The sequence below is a fragment of the Gymnoscopelus braueri genome, assembly GCF_963280865.1.
Source record: "Gymnoscopelus braueri genome assembly, chromosome: 3".
NCBI lineage: Eukaryota > Metazoa > Chordata > Actinopteri > Myctophiformes > Myctophidae > Gymnoscopelus > Gymnoscopelus braueri.
This window is the reverse complement of record NC_137612.1, coordinates 11,770,960-11,789,036: the sequence shown is the minus strand read 5'-3', so window position 1 is coordinate 11,789,036 and position 18,077 is coordinate 11,770,960. Positions and strand designations below refer to the sequence as shown.

Here is an 18,077-nt window from a genome sequence, read left to right as displayed (position 1 = left end):
TATTTTTCAACCCTAAAACCTGATCATAAGGTATTATTATGTAAGGATTTTTTTTTCAAAAAAAAAAGTGTACAGTAAGTGTTAAAATGTTGTTTTTGTGTGGACACACCTCCAGTTCATTAAGTATACCTGGTTCTCACCTTAGCACCTCCTCCACCACCTTAGCACCACCCACCTGTCCTAGTCCCTCCTCCTCCTCATGCCCATACCTGTTGTGTTATGATAATGAGGGGGAGGGTATGGCTTTGTGATGTCACTAAAGCGCTGTTTCTCTATTGGCACGTTTGACCCTCAAGGTTTCAGCCTCCAGGAAGAAACTCCAAATAGTCAGAGAAGACATAAAACACCATAAAAACACCACCGGGGGGCTTAATGAAGTTCTATCAACCTCATAGACACATGAAAAACAGAAAAAGTGCAAAACCATGGCACCACCTCTTTAATTATGTAAACAGTCCAATAATCTGTTGAGCTCATTAGGTTGTCTAAAATATACCTGAACCTGTTGAATTGACACATTGTGATAATAGGATTCCGTTAGTGTTATGTGAGTGGAGCTGATGCAGCAAATTAAGAGATTATACAGTATATACATGCATACACACACACACACACACACACACACACACACACACACACACACACACACACACACACACACACACACAAACTTTCGATTAATGTTGGACCCCAATGGAAACAACTTAAGCCATAGTGCTTTCTTGGGTTTAATCCTATTTAGCATAGAACTGTACTTTTCTGTGCTTTTTTTGCAAACTGCTAAATAAAGTATTCAATCAATCAGTCTAAACATAATTATACATAATTGTCAGATCACAGGTTTACAGGTGTAAAGAGGTGGGTGTGCAAGCTCCATCAATTGTAGTTTTATGGAAGGGGGGAGCAAAGAAACAGGTCAAGATATGTATATTTATACATAAAGCATTAATGAATGAATGTATTAAGAAATGAAAAAAAAATAATACATATATCACACACACACACACACACACACACACACACACACACACTAACACTCCTCACCACATGGGGCAGTGTGAGGCTCCGTGGCTCCTCGTTCTTCCCTCCTCTCTCTAATCAAGCCAAGCTCGTCCATTGAATTTCGGGAAGAAGTTTTGTTGTAGTAAAAGTAAAACTTAGCAAAAATGGCTCTGTCAGAAGACAACAGTTATGAATCTATCGTCTGCGTGAAGCCGGAGGTTCACGTGTACCGGATCCCACCCCGTGCATCTAACCGTGGATATCGGTAAGCATGACGTGGTTTGGTCAGAACTGACACATTTAACTGCCCCGCAAAAGGCAAAGTGTCAATCAGCCAAGCTAACTGTGCTAACATTAACTCTGCCTATCTATATCATGAAGCCTTGCTATGAGGCTAATACATTTGCAACCTCTTGTCTTTTGTGGCAGTGTGTTTTACAGACTGGGTCTTGTTGGTCGTTAGTTTGACTAGCATTGCATTTATACTACAAATAGTGATGCAAGCAGAGAGTAGTACAACATGTTCATTATTTGGCAATAATCACGTGACAGGCGTAGTACATGTTATCAATCGCACACTGTGAGGTGTTTAGCAGGTCTGACGTGTGTGTGTGTGAGTGTGAGACTAGACTACTGCAGATCTGCAGTAGTCTACTGCAGATCTGCAACCATACATGCAACACTCACTCTGACAGCAGTGCAACATAACTGTCAGGGTTTGAGGGTGTTGTCAATGTCAACAAGACCCTTTTTTGTATTTGGGATGACAGGATACCGTCATCCCCAAAACAAAAAAAGGTATACAGGGTTCTGTAAGGAGCTAATTGTCAACCAGTTTCCATCACCATGGTTCTTCCTGTCAGACAGGACAGGCTACATGATACTGTGGAAAAATAGGTCTGCTGCAGAGCAGCTGGATATGTCAAATGCAGTAACTATGCACCGCAATACGTGCCATCTTTTACAACATATAATGTTCCTATGCTCTGACAAAAGCTGTTTGTTGATTCTGGGCTGTTCAGAGGAAGCATAAAGGTTATTCCTCTGCTCTGACTCTCACTTCCTCCTGCCATCAAAGCATTATGCTGTGGCTGACTTGAGTTATGTGGTCAACTTGCCCTATTGATGACAGGCACATAAAGGAGTTTTGTTTTTGTCTTGTTCCAGGGCAGCAGACTGGAAGCTTGACGAACCCTCATGGAGTGGTAGGCTGAAGATCACTGCCAAAGGAAAGGTAGCCTACATCAAGCTCGAGGACAAAAACACAGGTAACTGCTTAATGTTATATGTTGGCTACATCTGAGAACAACTAACACATGCTTGAAGAAAAAAAACATGATTTGAAATTGTACAAATACTGTGAACTGTCTTGAAAACCTTATCTGTGTGAAATAACTATGGCGTGTAGGTATGGCGTGTTATGTTAGGAAGACCACGTAGATCAACTTTATTTTCAAGTTTAGTTTAGTTTAATGCACATTCAAACGTTTCCTTCACTTTACCACTAGGCCTGTCAAAATCATTACATAATCGCATGATTGCAATTATTTGAACTAAACACAACTATTTTAAATAATCGTTAGAATAATTTCCATTCATCCGTATAAAAACAGCTGCATGAAACTAACAGATGTCATATTTCCATCGTTTTCCCACAGTCTTTCAATTATGTAATCTTGTTGCGCACAGATAAGGTCAACATGTTAGTGTTCCTTGCCTCGAATCTACCCAAATAAGAAGCATGATTCCTGTGGCTGTGGATGACAAGGATATTGCCTGTTTTGGCCATAGACAGTACATTGTTTATTTTGATTATTGGTACCTGTCATTATCAGTCATTTTTTTATATATTTCGGCTTTGTATATGAAAGCTATTTGTCATATCTGCCGTGTGCTTTTTCTTCTTAAAGGCATCTAGATCTTTCTATCGCTTTGACACAGTCAAGGCAGATGGCTGCCCACCCTAGAGCCTGGGTCTGCCTGACGTTTCTTCCAGTTAAGGGGGAGTTTTTCGTTGCCACCCTGAGCAAGCAAAAATGCTTGCTCAGGGTGGGACAATGTCGGGTCTCTTCTCTATATTTAGTGTCTTGAGACAATTTGTTGTGATTTGGCACTATAAGGAATTGAATTGAAAACATAATGTTTATTTTCATTTACATATTCCAATGTTCAATGCCAAAAAGTCATTATTGTGACAGCCCTATTTTCCACAGATAAACAGAACATATCGTTACGTTTTTGCAAGATTCAGCAAAATAAACATTTTGGTTGCATTAATTTAACAACTAAACTGCAAAGTATGTGAGGCAATGATGAATATAAATGTGTGTTTTTCAGGAGAGCTGTTTGCCCAGGCTCCTGTGGACCAGTATCCTGGAGTTATTGTTGAAGCAGTTACAGACTCCAGTAGATATTTTGTGATACGAATAGAGGATGGCAATGGTAAGTCACTGTAATAAGAAATGAATATAAGTTCATCTCATTTTGACCCGTAATTGTGCAGTGACAGACCTTCTTCCAGACGATTAGACTCCTGCAGAGCCACACCATAAAAAGGAGATATGTTTTTTTATTTTCAAATAAAGAAACAACACTTATTCTTTCAAAAGCAAGCTATTGCAAATGGGTGTTTTTCTCCTAATCAAATCATCCAAGTATTCTAATGCAGTTATCATCAAGGACCCTAATGTTTTATTTATCTTTCTGTGATGCTTTGGATCAAGGACGTCATGCATTTATTGGCTTGGGGTTTGCTGATCGTGGAGACTCCTTTGACTTCAACGTGGCCCTACAAGACCACTTTAAGTGAGTTGCTCAGATCACTCTGGATTTTGCTGTGTGGTTCAGTTGAGATGATAAAACTGCTCTGAAACTCTTGTCTCTTACTTTTGACCCTGCAGGTGGGTAAAGCAAGAGGGTGAGTTGGCAAAACAAGAATCAGCTCCAGCGGCAGCACCACTGGATCTTGGTTTTAAAGACGGACAGACTATTAAGATCAACATTGGGGTGAGTTTCATTAGTGTTTTAGAATGATAAAGAAATACACTTTATGAGAAAGGACATTTATAAACGCCAATGTATATTTCTTAGAACGTCAAAACGAAGGCCGGCGCAAAATCCCGGCCCATGGGCGGCGGTCTTCTCCCACCTCCCCCGGGACCAAAGGCTGGAGGCCTCCAACCACCTCCTGAAAGCCAGCAAACAACCCCAGCTACACAAATAAACGCTGGTGAGTGTTGTGTTTTTCTAACTCTTCATAACAGTCTTCGTTAAACTTTGATACAGAGGATATCTGCGTATTCACTACAGATCTGTAAGCTCTAAGGGATTTGTTTTTTTCTTTTTCTTTTTTTCCATACTGCAGTGGCAGATTCTCTTTTTGATTTTGGTTCCCCGGGCCCTGCAGCAGCAGCACAACCCACACCTGACATGTGGGGAGATTTCACATCTGCTGGTGCCACCAGGTATGTTTTGGGAGTAGAGATCATTTGTCTCATCATTTGCTTTGATTGCATCATCATTTATTATATCAGTCTTTGTTTGTCTTCATTGTTGTCACCATCCCCCCCCCGTCTTCATCCTCTATCCATCTTCTCTACAGCTCCAGTAAAGACACCGTCCAAACAGGATGGGTGCAATTTTAGTAGTCAACACACACACACACACACACACACACACACACACACACACACACACACACACACACACACACACACACACACACACACACACACACACACACACACACACACACACACACACACACACTCAGGATCCATACATTCCATGGACATAATGATTGCGGCAAAAGAAAGGATAAGTGGTGAATTGTAAACAAACTTGGCTTGCTCCATCACTGCAAGTGTTTCCAGTTAGTTCTGAGGAATACCTACACTAACTAACTATGCAATTGGAGCTGCCTTGTACTTCAGTACAAGTACAGTATCGGTCAGAACACCATGAAATGTGTCATCATTTGCCTTGTCAGACAGGGCTGCGTCAAATAGTTTGTGCTCTCTGTGAGACAGATGGGTGTATTGAAGTCTGAAGGGAATTTTTGTCTTGTCCCCCTACCCAGGTGAAAATTTCCATTCTGTGTCCATGAGTCACCTGAAATTGGAAATCTCTCAATGTAGTCTTTTAATTTTGCCCATACCTTCCAGATATGTCAAACTTAATATGACCATGTTGTCCCCCTATACCTTGCCTTTATCATATCTTAAATACCACCACTGTACTGTGTTCCAAAATGTCCATATTTCTCATCATAGCAGCAGCACCACTCATCTCAAGATTATTTTTGGCATTTGGTGAAAGATTATTGATTCTATTATTGTTTATGCTGTGTTTAGTTGTGTAGGCATAGCTCTTTTTTGTGTTTACGTTCCTCTGTTTCCTCCTGCTTTTATAAGATGAAGGAAACCTTGCAAAGCTGGGATGATTTAAGTCACATTTTCTTGACCATTTTGCTCTTAAGCTGTTAAGAAATCAACAAGGTGTGTAGTGTAGCCAGACGATCAGAGATCTGCCCATTCATACGTCTGATTATGACTAGGGATGGGACGATATGAAAATTACATGTCACGATTATTGTGGCAAAAATTATTGCGTTGTGTAGAGTGAAATAAGCCAAATGCGCTATTTACAGGTCCGTTTTTATCAAGTATAGAGGGTTTAAGTGGTACATTTGCAGCTCAACAAAAGCTAATTCATCCTGGTGTATGACGGAGGACAATTCCACGATAAATTAAAATCTCTGCGATACGATTATTGTGAGCGTTTTTATCACGATTAACGATTATCGTCCAATTTAAATTCAATGTAGCTGCTAAAACTGGGTGAAAACAATTCTGAGATTTAAAAGAATGTACAATACTTTAGGGGCAGTTCTTCATATTGGGACACTGATTATGGTTTTTGCCTCTGTTCTAGCCACTACATTGACTTAAATCTCACTAGACATATCGGGTAGGTGCAGATCTCTGATTGTTTGGCTACGCCAGCCTATGAAATTGACATGTGCTTGTAGCATCATGGTGTTTGGAAGAAGAAGACACGATTGCCAGCTTCTGGTTGTCTTAGGATTTATTACGTTTGAAATGTTAGGCTATGTTTTTATTTGTATTTGTTTTTACATTACCCATTCATACTTTTTTGTTTGTTTTTTTCTGTTGTCCCACATTTACCAATGTGCCTTTTACCAAATTGGAATTTTCTGAATCTTATGTTTATAGTTTGCAATGGATATTTCCCATGTGCCTTTTCTGGAGATTCATAAAATGTATAAAATATAACTTACACTCTCTTGTAAATAAACAATATGCTGTTAGTTCGGTGTTATTTTCTTGTTACTCTCACACCCTGGTGGATCACAGATTGGAGAGATCATTGTCCTGGAAATAACCATAGCCTAATGCATTGCCACTGGTCTCCATGGCTCTTATGACAACTATAAATGCATCAGCTCCACTGCACATCCATCATTCATCTTCACACTTGAAGCAAGTTCCAGACAGCTGAGTAGGCTATTGAATTAAAAGGTCCAATCTAGCACCGGTATTGTAGGAATAAATGTTGACCATATCTACAGCAGGTATTTTGCAGCTTGCTTGGTTAACTTGGTTAATTTTCGCCTTCCAACAACAAAGATATTAGTTAGATTGTGAATAGTTCAATTGACAGCATTTTGATCTTGTATGCCAGTGGTTCTCAAACTTAAATTTCAAGGTCCCCCTAACTTTGACAGTGTACATATGGAACCAAATTGATCCTAACCGGTCCATTTGGTTCCATTTGTACACTGTCAGAGTTACAGAATTGTAAGGGTAAATTTAGAACCCCCCCCCCCCCCCTCCCTCATGGAACCCTGAGTCCCTGGACGACCCCACTTTGAGAACCACTGTTGTATTGTATGCGATGACAGCGACCATCATCCTCAGGCGGCTGGTGTGTGAACTGGAAGTCCCTCCCCGGAAAAAGCATGGAGAAGATTTCGGAACAATGTAGCATTCTGCCAACAAACTGCTAACGGTCGTCGGTTGTACAGTACTGTAGCTGTATTGTGGCCAATGCAAGAAGGGAAGAATGGAGCTAAGTCCTATGCAACAGGCAGACGCTCGTTTAAGGTGAGGAGGAGGGCGATGATGCGTCATGTTTTCGCCACATTATTTCTGTGCAGGGAGTTCTTTCAAAATAGTGTTGGTGTTGGAACTATCTTAGGAAACTGCTGTATGATGAGACCTATAACATTCGCACTCCCATGTAGCCTGTGCTTTAGCTATTTTCGTTCATTGAGTTGGTTATTAGAAACTTAGGGGGAAAAAAACAATATGGACTGGGCGTGCCCTTCCGGTGAATTTGAATTTGGAGAAGAAGAAACATTGAGCATTGTTGATGTTGGATGATGAGACTGCTGTGTGTAACTGTACTAGCTACTGTATTGTAACAACAGGTACTATTTATCTGAACTGTAAAACCTAAAGTCCCATCTGAGATTATTATAATCACAGATGTCCACATGGTGCTGTAAGTGAAAGTATGGGATCTTTATTTATTCGAGTTCGAAGTGTGTATAGTGTCAGATTCTCTTACTCACCAGCGTTGCCAGATTTTGCGTGAGAAATAAGTAACCCTATGAAAACAAGCCAAAAAGAAGCGACTATTAGGCCACATGAGCACTTTAAACCATTATACATCGGCTATTTGATCTGCTGTTTTCTAAACATCTTGAAAACAAAATATGAGAGTATTAGGGACAAATCCATATATTTTGGGGGTCCATGACATGAGAACCACTGGTTTAAATAATAATTAAAACATTTGGAAACAAGCCCAAAATAAGCAACTACACTTTAGAAACAAGCCCCAAAAAACGCAACCCGCAACTACCAATATTTACAGACAAACAAGCCCAAAGTCACTTGTAATAAGCAGACATGGCAACACTGTCACACACTCACTCACTCTCACTCAAATCACTGCCCATCTGATCAATAGAGGGCGCTACATAGGCTACCGTCCGCTACGCTATGTTAAATGCATTGATTTACGTATACTGTTAGTAGGCGCTATAGTTTGTATTTATAGTTTATTATCGATACATGGACATCACATCACATAATAACTTAAATTCACGCAACCAGTTGCTACAGTACGTTTTGGGGGTGGGGTGTTTAAATAGATGAATGTTCTTCTGATCACCTAATGTATTTTATTGTTTCAAACACCAATTAACATTTACAGTTATTCCTGGCAACATGAAGCCTTAAAAAACAGCCTATGATGATGGTATAGGGGCTGTTTTTATTATGGTGATGAGGTTGGTTGGAGAGGGGGTTGGGAATATTGAACCTCTTGACTGTAACTATGACAACGCAAACAAGTGGTCTGATGTAGGCAATGGCATGCTTTGGCCTATTCTTGTTTGTGCAAATGTATGGGCTCATTTTAAACACAACTTATTTTAAAACATAAAGGCCAATAATGCTTACATTTTAAGAGACATCACTTGGCCTAATTCTGAATCCTGAATCTAAAATCCTGACCCATAAAAGTGTGAAATCTTTTCTTTAATGACAAGTGAAACACGGGGCGAGAGACACAAAGAACCCCAAAAACTATACGGCAAATGACACTTGAATAAGTAGTATAAGTACACTTATTCAAGAATACTTGCATAGTGTAAGAATAAATATACACCGTAGGAAGACCATGCATTGGCCCAATCTTTGTTTTAAAAAAATGGCCTTTAAAGGTTTTGTTTACATTTTTTTTTTTTTTTTTACATTTAATGTAAATGTAATAAAATAAAATAATAAAAAACAAAAACATATGTATAAATTATTGTTGAGTGGGAGTGAATGCATGTGAATTGTAGCAGGCTATACCTTTCACAGGATGTGACAGTGGAGTGGGAGGGAGCGTAGTCTAAACCCAGCTTATCCCACTGTCCTCAATCTCTTCCTGGCAGTCTCACAGAGGAGGGACACAAGTAGGACGCAAGCAGGACGCTCACTTGCAGATCGTATTAGAGCAAACCATGATCAACTTTTACAAGTTACACTGAATCTGTAGGTTTTTTTTTCTTTCCTTCGTTTTTTCAATCTGTTTTTCTATTTATTTTTCGAGTTTGAAAGAAAGGACGCTCTAACTTGTGAATTAGTTAATTACTTTATTAATCAAACAGTTAATCCTGTTGAACAACATTGAGTGGGAGCCAACAGACACACACACACAGGAGAGACTTTGTAAGAGGAGCGAGGATTAATAATCTACTAAACTGCAACTTCTATGAGTGCCACGGAAAATTCAGAGGCAGATTCCAGACTGGAATCTGTGATACAGGTGATGTACACGACTACTACACACAGCAAAAATCTGAGGATGTAAAAATAAATGGACCCTTTAGTTGCAGGTCCAATTAAATCAGGTTTTCTTCTGTACAGGCTGGGATTTCTTCTGTGTTGTAGGCCTTTTCCCTACCTTTCCTGGGTTATTTAACATAGGCTACAGTCAGTGTTAAGAACATTCTGCCAAATCAACGTACGTGTGTGTGTGTGTGTGTGTGTGTGTGTGTGTGTGTGTGTGTGTGTGTGTGTGTGCGTGTGCGTGTGCGCATGCGTGTGGTGTGCGCGTGCGCACACACACACACTAGGCAGCAGCATTTCTCTAGTGTGACTGCTGTGACACCACCTGGTCTCTTGTGACATTAGCTGCATAATTAACCACTTTCAATCAGGCATCCCTATTTTGGGAATATCATTATTCAAAAATAACGAATGCGGATCTGCAAGCTCACAACTTGTTGCATGGAAACGTGTTGTGAGCTTGTATATGTGCTATTTTATCTATTTGTCGTACAGCAACATATATTGGGCTTAAGGTGTTAAGCTTTTCTATACATTTATTTCACTGAATGCTTGGGTTATACCCCAGGGTACACAGATAATATGTCTGTTATAAGCATAATTGTCCCAACATGCAGATGACACCGCACATTCTTTCTCCCTCTCATCCATCGTTTGTTAATTGCCATACTATCCTTTCTGCAGAAGTTGGAAGAAAGTGTTCTATCTGAGGAGAAGAGGCTGACGGTCCGGGGCCCATCCCCTGATGACACTCCTACATGTCTACCTGCACGAGTCCGAGAAATCGTCACCAAAAACCTCAACGATAGCTGTGAGTCACCAAAGACCACCCTATGTCATTAGAGAACGTTTGAGGGTCAGTGAAGAATTGTGCTCTGAATCCTTTTTCTCTCACCTGAGCTCCTCTTGTCTCTCCCACTGTGTATATCTCAGCAGCAGGAGCCATGTCCTCGGTCATGTCCCTTCAGGAGGAGAACCGTGTGCTGCAGGGAGAGCTAGGGAAGCTGGAGGACCTGCTGGCTCACAGTAGAGCAGACCGAGATGAGCTCGCAATCAAGTACGGTGCCATTAGTGAAAGGGTAAGACAGACAGACAGAGTGACATACACCAGTGGTTCTCAGACCTTTTCATGTCAAAGACCCCCAAATGTATTTGGCCGCAGACCCCCATCTGAAAACATTTTGTGCCAGAGATCCCCCATACAAGATGTGTTTTGTTAAAGGTTTCAAAAATATATATTTTCCCCCCCAAACTTTGCAACATTTTTGGAAAATAGCAGATCTAGAAACACTAGAATGGCCAGGTTCTAGAGACGCGTATGGTTAGAACAAACACTGTGCTATACGCTTCCCTCTCTCCCTTTCAGAATTTTCTTTGTCTCTTCTGGAGAGATTGGGAGGTCTCCCTGGTTACAGGGACTGGAATGAACTGAAGTGGTTGCTATGGCATTTGTCACCCCTGGTGATTGTAAACAGGAGATTGAGTAGTGGGGAGAAGAAGAGGTCTAGTGAGTGAGTGAGTGGGCACTGGGCAGTACAGTACATGCGGTTTGGATTGAACATTACCTAAAGGCACCTTGCAAGACCGGGTCCAAAATTACTCTAATGAACTTAGGCTGGATTGCATTGTGGCATTGATCACGTTTAGGGATACAAGTGTAAATCAGTGACAGATTTGCACAATTTTGACAATTGTTAACTAATAAATTAACTAGTTCCGTTGTAAAATCCCAGACCCCTATAAAAGTAATTGATGTTTTGTGAAAAGGCTTTATGGCAGATCTCTTTGGTTTTGCATCACACTGTAGACAACCCTCTCAGAGGGTTGTCTAATGTCTACAGTAGAACCCTGGTGTGATCGTTAATTCTCACGTGACAGTTTAATCCAAACCAACCTTTTTCGTTCCGCCTTCCTTATCGTTGCTGTCCGGCAGAAACCTTATATGTCGTAAAACGTTGCTTTTCAGGAAATGGAAAAAAGAACCTGTGTTCCAATGGATCCAATGTAATTATATATTTAGTCACAATAATACTTTTCATTGGTTAAATATTTGTAAACCCCACAGACCTATTCATATAATTGGTCCTCACTAATGGTCATGTTAAAATGGTAAATGGATCTTATAATGAGTGTTAGTGAGGACCAACTATATGAAGATATTTTGAAAATGGGTGAAGTCGTCCTTTGATCACTTCCAACCTTGAAATTAAACATCGTCAATTAAAACAGTATAAATTGTGGTAAATTTCGATTTATTTTCTCTGTGTAAATCTATGAAGACTTTGATTGTTCTGCAGCGCCCTCTGCCATGTTACTTGTTTTGATCAAATACACAGTTGGAGCAGACGCTGCGTTTTGAGACAGGGGAGGGAGATCATGATTCAGCGGAGTCACGCAGCCTGGCACAACAGAATGTGGATTTGCGCAGGAGACTAGATGAAGAGCAAGCAGCCTACAAGCGTAAACTCACTGCCTACCAGGAGGGACAGCAGAGGCAGGCACAGCTCGTACAGAAGTTGCAGGCCAAGGTATCCCTTCTTAAATTAGACTTTTATTCCTGTGACGTACTGTAAGCTTCAAGACATAGAAGAGTGAAACGTTGTTACCATTTCAGGTGCTACAATACAAAAAGAGATGTGGAGATCTAGAAAAGACACTGCAGGAGAGATCTTCTGAACAGGAGCAACGCAGGCTCAGTGTGAGTCCCATATATGAGCTAATTCAAGCATTAGACAAAGCTTGCATATTTTATTCACCCCATGATTGTCTGGCCTACATTTAACAAGCTCTCATAAACATTTCTTGTTATTTCTTCATATTCAGGGTAACAGTGAAACATCAAACAATGAACTAAGCAGCAATTTAGAGGATGCTTTAATCCGACTAGAGGAAGAACAGCAAAGGTAACTGATCATTATGTCATTACGTGTGTTGATTTAGAGTTGTAATTCCAGTCTGGGGGATTTATATAAATGTGATGTTTTTAATGCATAAAGTTATCTGGAACATGATGTCAAAATGTTAAAATCTCTCCATTAGTCAGCAGCATGAAGCACTTATTACTATATTTCTGTCTGTCTCATCTGCAGTAAGAAATGTTATTTATGCTCAGGTACTGTACATTATGTTGTCCTTGCAGAAGCAGCAGTTTGTCTGCAGTGAATGCCATGTTGCGAGAGCAGTTGGAGCAGGCTGGACTGGCCAATGAGGCTCTCAGCCAGGACATACGCAGGCTCACAGTTGATTGGACAAAAGCCAGAGAGGAACTGGAGCAAAGGGAGTCTGATTGGAGGAGAGAGGAAGAGGTGGGTAATGGATACATTAAAACAACAACACATGTATTGAATAAATTAAATTCATGGTATTTACTTATTTCTGTCTCTGCTGTCTCTCTGCTCCCTTCAGTCTTTTCATAGTTACTTCAGCAGTGAACACAGTCGTCTCTTGACACTGTGGCGACAAGTGGTTGGATTCCGCAGGCATGTCTGTGAACTGAAGAGTGCAACTGACAGGTTAATATTAACAACGACAACAACAAAAAATATCCATATTGTAGCTGGAGCTTATACATATTATTTTAAACCAGATGGGCATAAATATCAGTTTATTTAAAAACACACTTGAGACATTTTAGAATGCGTCCACATGTTTCTGTGTCAGTGGGGTGTGATTTATTGTCGACTGAAAGTGGAGCGCCACGGGGCGACACTCTGGTGGAATCTCACATTGTCCCATTTCCACAGAGACAGTCCTTTTTATTGTCCCACATCCCCAGTCAAGATACAGAACAGAGAAAGAGGGCTGATTGACTGTCTAAAGAACACTAGATCGTCAGCCCATTTTAATTACAGGTGTTAACTACTGCACCGGAGCACCATCCTGTTGCTCAGAAACAAACCACACCCCACTGCCACAGTATCACATTTGCATTAGCTTTGAGTTCAGAAGAATAAGGTTCTACTGTAACTATGGTCATATAATGCTTATATCATGGCACTGTTGTCTCTCTCACTGTGTCTCAACCATTGTTCCATCTCCCCCCAGGGATTTGTCAGACATGCGCAATGAGCTGGCTCGGGTGTCCCACTCTACCCAGTTGTCCTGTGCAGGCCTGTCTGCTGCAGTACACAGTCGGGAGGGAGGGATGGCCCTGGCACTGGAGCGGGAGACCGCCCTGCGGGCACAACTGGAGCACCAGCTGAGAGAACGAGTGTCGGAGCTGATGAGTCTTCAGACCCGGACAGACGCAGAGAGAACTGAGCTCAATGCCAGGTCAGGGAGATGAAAGATCAGACTCAGGCCTGTAACCACCAGTTTCGTCTTTGGATATAATGTCAGTTTATGGGATTAATGACAACAATGTGTTGGATCATCAGGTTGTCAGATGCGGTGCGAGAGGGGGAGAGGCTAAAGGGGCAAATTGATGACAGAGACAGAGATATCGCCATGTTGACCAGAAGATTTGAGGTGAGAGACTGGACCATTATGGCCCCTGGATGTACTGGGTTCATATTTGTCAGGTCCGTTCCATCCCCGCGACCAGGTCTATGTGCCTTATTCTGACCTTTCCTTTTTTTCAGGAACAAAATGGCAATGATGAGACAGACATGCAGGTGATGAAAGCACACAGTGAGACTCTGCTGGACACACTGCGTGATATTGCTCAGGTAAACACACACACACGCACGCACGCACGCACGCACGCACGCACACACTCACACTCACTTTCTCTCACAAAAACACATTTTCATATCAGGATGTCACATCAGGATGTCACATGAGGAATGGAATGCCTGTTTTTAATGTCATCATAGACTCTCTTGTCTGATGGAGACTCTTCATCAGAGGCGGATCAGGACAACTGTAGTGCACCACTGTTGGCCTTGATCCACGGCCCCTCACCTCACCTCTCCTCATCTCCACGGCGATCCTCCTCCCCTACTCGATGCTCCTCATTGCCCCCTCTCTCAGAGGCCAGCCTGTCTGCTCTGCGCTCTACCATCACCAACAGGCAGCTACAGCTACAGGTTAATGCTTTTAATGATTTAGTTTTATTACGTACATATTGAAGAGGCACTTACGTTCCAGTTTCCCTACTATATAGCACTGAAGAAGGCTTTGTGCCGAAACATGTACAGTAAGAAATTACTAGAAGAAACTTCAGTAGTGCCTGCTTCATCTCATGATTCATTTACTGATGCCATTGCCTAACATACATCACCTGTACCACAGATTCCAGTTTGTAGTCTGTGTTTGAATGCAAACAACCTCTGTTCTTTGCCAAAGCTGAGAGAAACCACCCAAACACTCAACCCTTTAGTTGCTGTAACGTGCAAATAATACAGTAGATTAATCTGGGGTCTACAGTATGCGTTTATTACTTACTTATCCAATTATTTACTGATTTCTGTTTTTGTTCCCAGGATGTTCGAGGACGTTTATTCTCTGCTCAGTCATCAGTACAACAGTTGCGCAGGCAGCTAGCAGAGGCCGAATCAGCCAAGAGAGAGATGGAACAGCGCAACCAAGCGCTGCAGGGAGAGAGGGACGCTGCACAAAGAGAGAGGGAGACCACACAGAGAGAACGGGAACGTATCAGGCAGGAGAGAGATGCACTGGCCAGGTAAATGGATACTTACATCAGTGTAGTAACTTGTAGTTACAAATTCTCCTGAATCCTCTTGTGTCAAATGTTTATTTTTATTTTTATTAAATTGTGTATCCTCAGTACCATCCTTGACACATATTTTGCACTGCACATCTTTTCCTCTCGTGTCATGTCCTGGCTTCCATTATGCATCTCCCAGCGAGAAGACGGGTCTAGAGAAGGTAACCCAGGCAGCACAGAGCAACTCCCACATCCTCCAGATGGACTGTGAGAAGCTGCAGCTGGTGGTGACATCGGCACAGAGGGAGCGCGATCACGAGAGGGAGGAGAAAGAGGCTGCTATTCAGGAGAGGGACTGGGCCAAGGCTGAGACCCAGAGACTGTACGTAAACATAATGTGTGGATGAATCAGTGAATGACATGTGTAGCAGAGTGGCTCACAGCCTCAGCCTGATGACATAAAAGTCTAATATCTCCCCCGGAATATAGGGATATCCCTATAGTTATATAGTGGTTAAGATGTTGGCTTTCCACACGGGAGACCAGGGTTCGAATCCCGGGCGTTACACATGCATGGGGGAACTTCTCCAATAAAATTTTAAAAAATGGTGCAATCCACATTCTCACACCTACAGTAGATGTTCAGGAGACCACAACCTTGCAGTTCTCCTAATGTTATACTAGACAATTGTCAAATAAAGAATGTAGCTCAACATCCTCCTCACTGCTTTGATTCTTGCCACTGTGGCCCCTTCACCTGCCATCATTACAACTGGTGTCACAGATCTGCCATAGCGGTCACTGCATGCTGTGTTGTAAGCTTATTTGTATTGCATATGCAATGTCTTTGAGTATTTTGAAACGTTCAATACTCATGTTATGTAATACATTTTCTTCCCAGTCAGAAGCAGTGGGAGCAGAGTGAGAGTCGATCCTCTGCCCAACGTGCGGAGCTGTCTGCAGTGAGGGAGATTCACCAACAGCTGGAGGTCGAGAGGCAGCTGCTGGAGGGAGAGAAGGCCCAGCTCTTGGAAGCACTTGCTCGGGTGAGAAAATGTCTAAACTGTCATCAGGAAGCATGCCATTAGGGGTTGCAACACTCTTGCTTTGACTTGGTTCTTGCATCTTCTGCGTTCTTCTGATCTTGTGAACACTGAACATTTCATCCTCCTCTCTAGGCTGAAAGCAGTAATTCGGAACTCACTCTGATGGTTAATAAGTTCCAATCGGAGGAGGCGGCGCTCAGGGACTCTCTGGCCAAAATGGGCGGCATGAACGAAGGCCTGGCCCAGGACAAAGCTGACCTTAACGCCATCATCATCCAGGTAGGGGTATTTCATGAGTATATAAGTATTAGGCCCCGTCCATATGAATGTCTCCAGTCCCTCTCTCAACCTGATCCTGGTCTCTCTCGTCCCAAGCTCGAGGAGGAGAAGGCCCTTCTGCAGATACAGAAACGGGAGGCGGAGCAAGAGAGGCTCACCATCAGAGATGAGCTGGTCCGAGTGGAGCAGGACAGGCTGGAGCTGGACTCCGCCCGTATCTCCCTCCACCAATCCCTGCAGGACTCTGAGCAGATCCGGGTCGCGGTGGAGGCGGAGCTTCACAATCTCAGGGCTGAGAAACTTAAGCAACAGGATAAAATCACTCAGGTATTCTACATTATGACATCTTCATCATCCACACACTCCTCATGTTTTCTTCCTTTTCCTCCCCTTTCTCCCAATTTAGTTCCAAGTTCTGTAGGCAAGCACGTGTCTCCTCCAATACACGTAATGCTGCCAGTCCGCTTCTTTTCACTTGACATTGAGGAGTTTCACCAGGATGACGTAACGTGTACGGATGTACAGGCTTATCCTCTCAGTTCAGCTCTCTGCTGACCAACTTGTAGGAGTTGCTAGTGCAGCGACAGAGATCGTCTTCCCCTGCCGTCTTACCACCCTCGAACGTGGCCAATCGTGTTCATTGGGATGCCTGGCCAAGCCAGATGTCAACCCCTAGTCTCTGTAGTGTTAGGTACATAGACTGTAAAAAGAATGGACAGCGTTACGCCCATAGACTTTACAGACCAGCCCCCCCCTCCTCACGTTTTCTCACCTCCTCAACTCCTTAACTCCACTTCCATGTACACATGGATTTAACTCTGAAAGTGTAAACAAAACACCCTTACAGGTGATTTTACTGCAGTTCTTTTCTTCTAGTGTTCACCTCTATATCATTTCTTGGCAGCTGTGTGGCGAGGTGAGCTCTCTGGGATCAGAACTGGGTATGGTCAGGGGAGAGGGCCAGCGACAAGAAGTCACCTTGGAAGAGGTTGGCCGCGGCCGGTCAGAGCTGGCCAAAGAGAAGGCGGCACTGGTGGTCCAGTTGACTGCCTCTGAGAGGGAGAACGCCATGCTGACGGAGGAACTGACCGCATTCAGGTGTGTGTGCGTGCGCACATGCGGGTGCACATGAGTAGGCCTGTCACAATTATTACATAATCGTCTAATCGCAATTATTTGAGATAATCAAACTTTTTTTTTGTTGCATAATCGTCATAATCGTCTCCATGTTGAAAAACGTCCACACATTTTCAAATATAAAAAAAAAGCAGAAATAGCAGATCTACAAGCTTACAACGTGACGTAAGCTTGTAGATCAGCTATTTCTGCTTTTTTCTATGTATAAAATTATTAAATATGTCAATAATGTATTTGTATATTTAAGTTATTTGTCATATCTGCCCTGTGGAATTTGTTATTGCCTGAATGGCAAACGAAAAAAAAAAATCATATGTTCCAATGTTCATTGCCAAACACACAATAAAATCATTAATCGCAATTATTTGAGTGACAATTAATCGTCAACTTAAATTTGTAATCGTGACATTCCTACACATGAGAAAGGCTCTCTGTCTGTTTGCGTTACCAGTGTTTGTCTCCCTACCTGTGCAGGTCCGAGCGTGAGTCCCTGGAGACCAGTCTGTTTGAACTGCAGCAGCAGCTGGCTCAGGTGGAGTCTCGCAGAGAGCAGCTGGAAACAGAGATCCAGAGTCTTCGGATCCGCAGTGAGAATGCAACAGGTGAGAGGAATAAATGAAGCCTGAGTTATACAGTACT

General features: G+C 42.3%; 2 protein-coding genes across 2 annotated transcripts in view; both read left to right on the top strand.

Moving 5' to 3' along the window:
• The first annotated feature begins 1,098 nt into the window (after window positions 1–1,098).
• Window positions 1,099–6,331, top strand: necap2 (NECAP endocytosis associated 2). Its single transcript, XM_080424817.1, has 8 exons — window positions 1,099–1,267; window positions 2,170–2,270; window positions 3,340–3,444; window positions 3,726–3,807; window positions 3,903–4,008; window positions 4,093–4,231; window positions 4,367–4,466; window positions 4,604–6,331. The coding sequence occupies exons 1-8, from the start codon at window positions 1,167–1,169 to the stop codon at window positions 4,644–4,646; spliced, it is 777 nt and encodes a 258-aa protein (XP_080280943.1). The 5' UTR covers window positions 1,099–1,166; the 3' UTR covers window positions 4,647–6,331.
• Window positions 6,332–6,972: 641 nt separating this feature from the next.
• crocc (ciliary rootlet coiled-coil, rootletin) overlaps window positions 6,973–18,077 on the top strand; it is a 41,239-nt gene continuing 30,134 nt past the window's right edge. Inside the window, exons 1-19 of the mRNA XM_080424831.1 lie at window positions 6,973–7,127; window positions 10,053–10,179; window positions 10,302–10,447; window positions 11,705–11,896; window positions 11,983–12,066; window positions 12,192–12,271; window positions 12,508–12,673; window positions 12,774–12,880; window positions 13,413–13,640; window positions 13,745–13,835; window positions 13,949–14,035; window positions 14,183–14,395; window positions 14,792–14,991; window positions 15,176–15,358; window positions 15,878–16,022; window positions 16,155–16,301; window positions 16,398–16,628; window positions 17,206–17,399; window positions 17,913–18,040. Of these exons, the coding sequence (XP_080280957.1) occupies window positions 7,071–7,127; window positions 10,053–10,179; window positions 10,302–10,447; window positions 11,705–11,896; window positions 11,983–12,066; window positions 12,192–12,271; window positions 12,508–12,673; window positions 12,774–12,880; window positions 13,413–13,640; window positions 13,745–13,835; window positions 13,949–14,035; window positions 14,183–14,395; window positions 14,792–14,991; window positions 15,176–15,358; window positions 15,878–16,022; window positions 16,155–16,301; window positions 16,398–16,628; window positions 17,206–17,399; window positions 17,913–18,040 (2,806 nt within the window). The 5' untranslated portion in view covers window positions 6,973–7,070. The remainder of the gene's footprint in view (window positions 7,128–10,052; window positions 10,180–10,301; window positions 10,448–11,704; window positions 11,897–11,982; window positions 12,067–12,191; window positions 12,272–12,507; window positions 12,674–12,773; window positions 12,881–13,412; window positions 13,641–13,744; window positions 13,836–13,948; window positions 14,036–14,182; window positions 14,396–14,791; window positions 14,992–15,175; window positions 15,359–15,877; window positions 16,023–16,154; window positions 16,302–16,397; window positions 16,629–17,205; window positions 17,400–17,912; window positions 18,041–18,077) is intronic.